Source organism: Primulina tabacum, chromosome 4, assembly GCF_025594145.1.
Source record: "Primulina tabacum isolate GXHZ01 chromosome 4, ASM2559414v2, whole genome shotgun sequence".
Taxonomy (NCBI): Eukaryota; Viridiplantae; Streptophyta; class Magnoliopsida; order Lamiales; family Gesneriaceae; genus Primulina; species Primulina tabacum.
The window spans coordinates 8,406,045-8,410,158 of record NC_134553.1 but is presented as its reverse complement, the minus strand read 5'-3'; the positions used below and the strand labels follow the sequence as shown (position 1 = coordinate 8,410,158).

Here is a 4,114-nt window from a genome sequence, read left to right as displayed (position 1 = left end):
ATATCGTCCCATCTTCACATTTTTCATCCAAATTTTAATATATTGTTTTGTTGTATTAAATATTATTTAATTGTAGGTCTCTTGTGAGACAGTCTCATAAATTTTTGTCTGTGAGACGGGTCAACCCTATCGATATCCACAATAAAAAAATAATACTCTTAGCATAAAAAGTAATATTTTTTCATGGATGACACAAATAAGAGCTCTGTCTCATAAAATACGACCCGTGAGACCGTCTCACACAAATTTTTGTCATTATTCAAATATCGATAGCTAATAAGTAATTGGTAGATATGCTCATATTCATCAGATGTTTTTAGATTTTCTTTTTCAAGGGATATTATTTTTACAAGTGTGAATTGAAGTGTTAATACAAAATTAAATATAAATATTGTTTGAACGAATTAGTGGATTTAGAAATATACATTTGTTTTATCACAAAAACTTTTGTGAGACAGTCTCATAAGTTAATTTTATGAGATTGATATCCTATTTGAATCACTCATGAAAAAATATGATTGACTCGTCTCACAGATGAAGACATGTGAGATCGTCTCACAAAATATCTATTATTGTTTGATATGCTTGAAATAAGAGAATATTAGTTGAAAATGGTTATGTTTATCCTTGATCATATTATAAGTTCAACAAATAGATTTATTGGTGTGTATCTCAACTCTTATCTTGATAGCAGAAGATATTCTTTTTATTTAAATTTTGGCATATTAATTTCATTCTCTTCACATTTATTAATTTCAAGGACTAAACGCCATATTTATTTCATGCTTACCAAAGATGATGGTGTCAATTCTTCGTTGATAATTCAAAAACTAACTATTTTATCACGTCATAAAGAGAGAAATACTTTAAATATGACATAAAATAGTCTATCTTTTTCTCGATAAATTAAAATTCAAAAGTTGCCATTGATATAGTATTTCAAGCAAAAAAAGAGTGTCCTAATTGTTCAATCCCTTGACATTATTATGGTACAAGATAATACATATGACAAAAGAATTACAAAAAAAAAAAAACAGTATATAATCCGTAGTCCACCCCCTATACAACCACAAGAATTGCCAACAAAAATACCAGCACCTGAACAAGCCCGAAACTGGGCTCTGGCGAAATTCCACTAGCTCCCGGGTTAGTTGTTCGGATCATGATTTTGAACTTACAAGTTCCAACCGAAGGATCACTAGTTGTGATCACCGAAAGATTTGGAAACTGGCAGGTACTATCGAGCTGATTATTCTGCTGGTAATAACTGTTAAAAGCATATGAAGCATTACCTTGAGCATTCAAATTCGAGCAAGATGTTCCATACCCAAGACTCGTGCAGTCGGCGTTCGCACAAGCGTAGCTTACGCTAGGACCTAACTGGGGGTCTACAGGATTGGCAGATGGTGATAAAACGCACCAACGTCGGTTCAGATACTGAACGTTGCTAGCTGGAACGAGCCCGTTATTGTTTGAACCGAGGCTAAGGTTGTATTTTGGGGTACCATCATAGTTAAAGATTCCCCAATGTCGTTCGAAATTACCAGGTTGAATGCTCTTGGCATCCTCATCTATAAGGCTAAACAAGTAGACATCCATAGGAACTGGTCTCATTGGAGTACCTTTATTCATATGAGATACGAATCCTTGGTTGAATCTTTGAGCGGATGCAATGTTAGCGTTTTGATCCCCATCGGTAGGCCACCCGATTTCTCCAACTACGATAGTCAAGTTCCCAAATCCGTTTTTCTCCAAGGCCCATACTAAGGTATCATAATTCGCATCAAATACGTTAGTGTATATTCTCCCATTGTCGTTTATGGGCGATGAGTATCCGTCGAAAAAGGCGTAATCCAGTGGAAAGCTCGGGTCATTGTAAAGGCTTATGAAAGGGTAAATATTTACGGTGAATATACCCCCATTGAGACTTAAGAAAGAAACAATCTGCACCATGAGATCGTGGATATCTGGTCGGAAGTCACCGGTGGAAGGATTTTCAGTTGAGCTTTGATACACATCTGCGTTGAGCGGAATGGTGACTCTTACTCTACTACCAAGACCGGCTTTAATAAGTGCCGCCTGAATATTCCTGAGAGCTGGAAAAGTGGTGCCAATAAAAGTCCCATTGGAGCCACGCAAGAATGGTTCGTTCCCAACCGCAACGTACCTTGTAAAGGAAATGGACTTTAATCAGTGAATAATAAAGCAAGAGTCCCGGACATGCCTCGTTCATTTACAAGCAATCTGATTTCAAGTCTATAGATCGAGTTTTGGCTTGAATCAAGATTACAGGGCATTTATGTTTTTTAAGGCTATACCATGACATGCTTCATAATGGACATCTAGATTTTCTTGTCACACGAATTAGGAAGCAGAACTCAAAAATTTCCAAGGTTTTCAAGTCTGTACCTTCATTTTTAACTGTTTCAAGGCAACCCGACAGAGAATATGAAACATCACTAAGATCTAAGTATGGCAAAGAATCACCCTATAAGCTTTTTGTGTAAGGCAGGAATAATTCAGCTAAAAAAAGGGGAAAAAAAAAACAGAACTGTTTTCAACTACAAAACAAGAAATTTTCCATGATGATCTTTCCCTATAAGAAAGATCCTAAATTTAGCAATGATCTCTGTTAACAATCTTGAACATCTGAATCCAAATTGATCAAACCGAATCAATATCTAGAATCCAAGCTGATATTTTACAAAATATCAAGAAAATCTGATGACTACAGCATAAGAACACCAAAAGGCCTTCAAATTGACCGTAGTTTCTGTAAAATTAAAAAAAAAAAATCACCTGGATACAAAAAAATATAACCAACATCCTGCAATCCATTAATCGAGATTTATAACCTCTAACGCTGAATCAAGAATCGACATACCCAAAACTCCAAACTTTTAAGAACAAAAATTGCAAAACCAAAGGCCAGAAATCAAGAGGAATCACCTAATATCAACACTGTTGGATGAAACGTGTGCGGAAACGTTCTTCTCCACCCATCTCTCGGCAGCATCCACACTATTTGCGAGACTAAACAACATATCGTTTGGGATTCCGACCATGACCTCAATCCCTGAACCACTGAAAGCTTTAAGAACGCTGGATTCTGCATCAAAAAGTTTCACCTTTTGAATCCCGTTGTCTCTGAGGAGCTTCACAACTGTAGAAGGAGGTAAAGGGTGACTCGATTGTGTTCCCCAGTTGGCTCCAATACCATGAACAGTGTTTATCGAGAACAAAACCTTAAATACTGCGAGTGCCAACATTTGATTCCTCCCCAGAATTCCCATTGAATTTTAGCTACTGAGAATAATTTTATCACCTCCGAAATTTGAAAACAAAAATGGGATCTTTAGAGGGTTGCAAGATTGTGATAAAACTATATATTGGCGCCTTGGAAAACCTTGTGAAATTCTGAACAAAGGAATAATTACCAACAACAGAGAATGAATTAAGACGGAGCCTTTTTTTAAAAAATTTCAAGAAACAACTTTGAACGGTGAAACTAGAAGTGAGAAAAACTAAAGATGCAAGAAAGGCTGAAAAACAATAAAACTTGAGACGAAAGAATGAAAACTGAAGTAAGATCTGTGATGAAAGAGTAAAGAGTTTAGGAAAGTTTGATGATTTCTATATATTTTGGAGCCCAGACAGCATATATACAGACCGAAGCGAGGTCATGTGGTGTCAGCCTGTAGCTTTCTCGAACATGAATATCCAACTGCAATCGAAATTAAGGTAATTAACTGGGTCAGACCTTATAATCACAAAGATCAAAGATTAATTATCATTTAACACGGTGATTTTCTATTTACTTGTACAAGGGCTGCGATGATATTCAAAAATCAAGAAAAAGCATTTGTAATATATTTAATCGCGGATGCAGGTTTCTGGGACGTGCAATCTCTTCGTTTTGCTTGAATTTGTCGAGAAAAAAGTAACATGATTATTATTTATTTCTGACAATAATTACTGCATTATAGATATTAAATATCAAGAGTGTAAATGAATTGAATCAAGATGGGTATTGGTAGAAGTTTAATATTCGAATTAAGTATATTAAGATTCGAACTTGATTAAAAGATCGAAATTTTTAATTTTTTGGCTTGAA

At 35.4% G+C, this 4,114-nt stretch overlaps 1 protein-coding gene across 1 annotated transcript; it reads right to left on the bottom strand.

Moving 5' to 3' along the window:
• Positions 1-873: 873 nt before the first annotated feature.
• Positions 874-3,769, bottom strand: LOC142542982 (glucan endo-1,3-beta-glucosidase 5-like). Its single transcript, XM_075649930.1, has 2 exons — positions 2,950-3,769; positions 874-2,167 (listed from the first exon to the last, which is right to left on the bottom strand). The coding sequence occupies exons 1-2, from the start codon at positions 3,291-3,293 to the stop codon at positions 1,060-1,062; spliced, it is 1,452 nt and encodes a 483-aa protein (XP_075506045.1). The 5' UTR covers positions 3,294-3,769; the 3' UTR covers positions 874-1,059.
• Between the last annotated feature and the right edge of the window lie 345 nt (positions 3,770-4,114).

Coding starts and splice junctions, on each gene's coding strand:
- LOC142542982 (XM_075649930.1), bottom strand. CDS start 3,293: ATGGGAATTCTGGGGAGGAATCAAATGTTGGCACTCGCAGTATTTAAG. Junction 2,168..2,949: donor TCCAACAGTGTTGATATTAG/GTGATTCCTCTT, acceptor TTCCTTTACAAG/GTACGTTGCGGTTGGGAACG.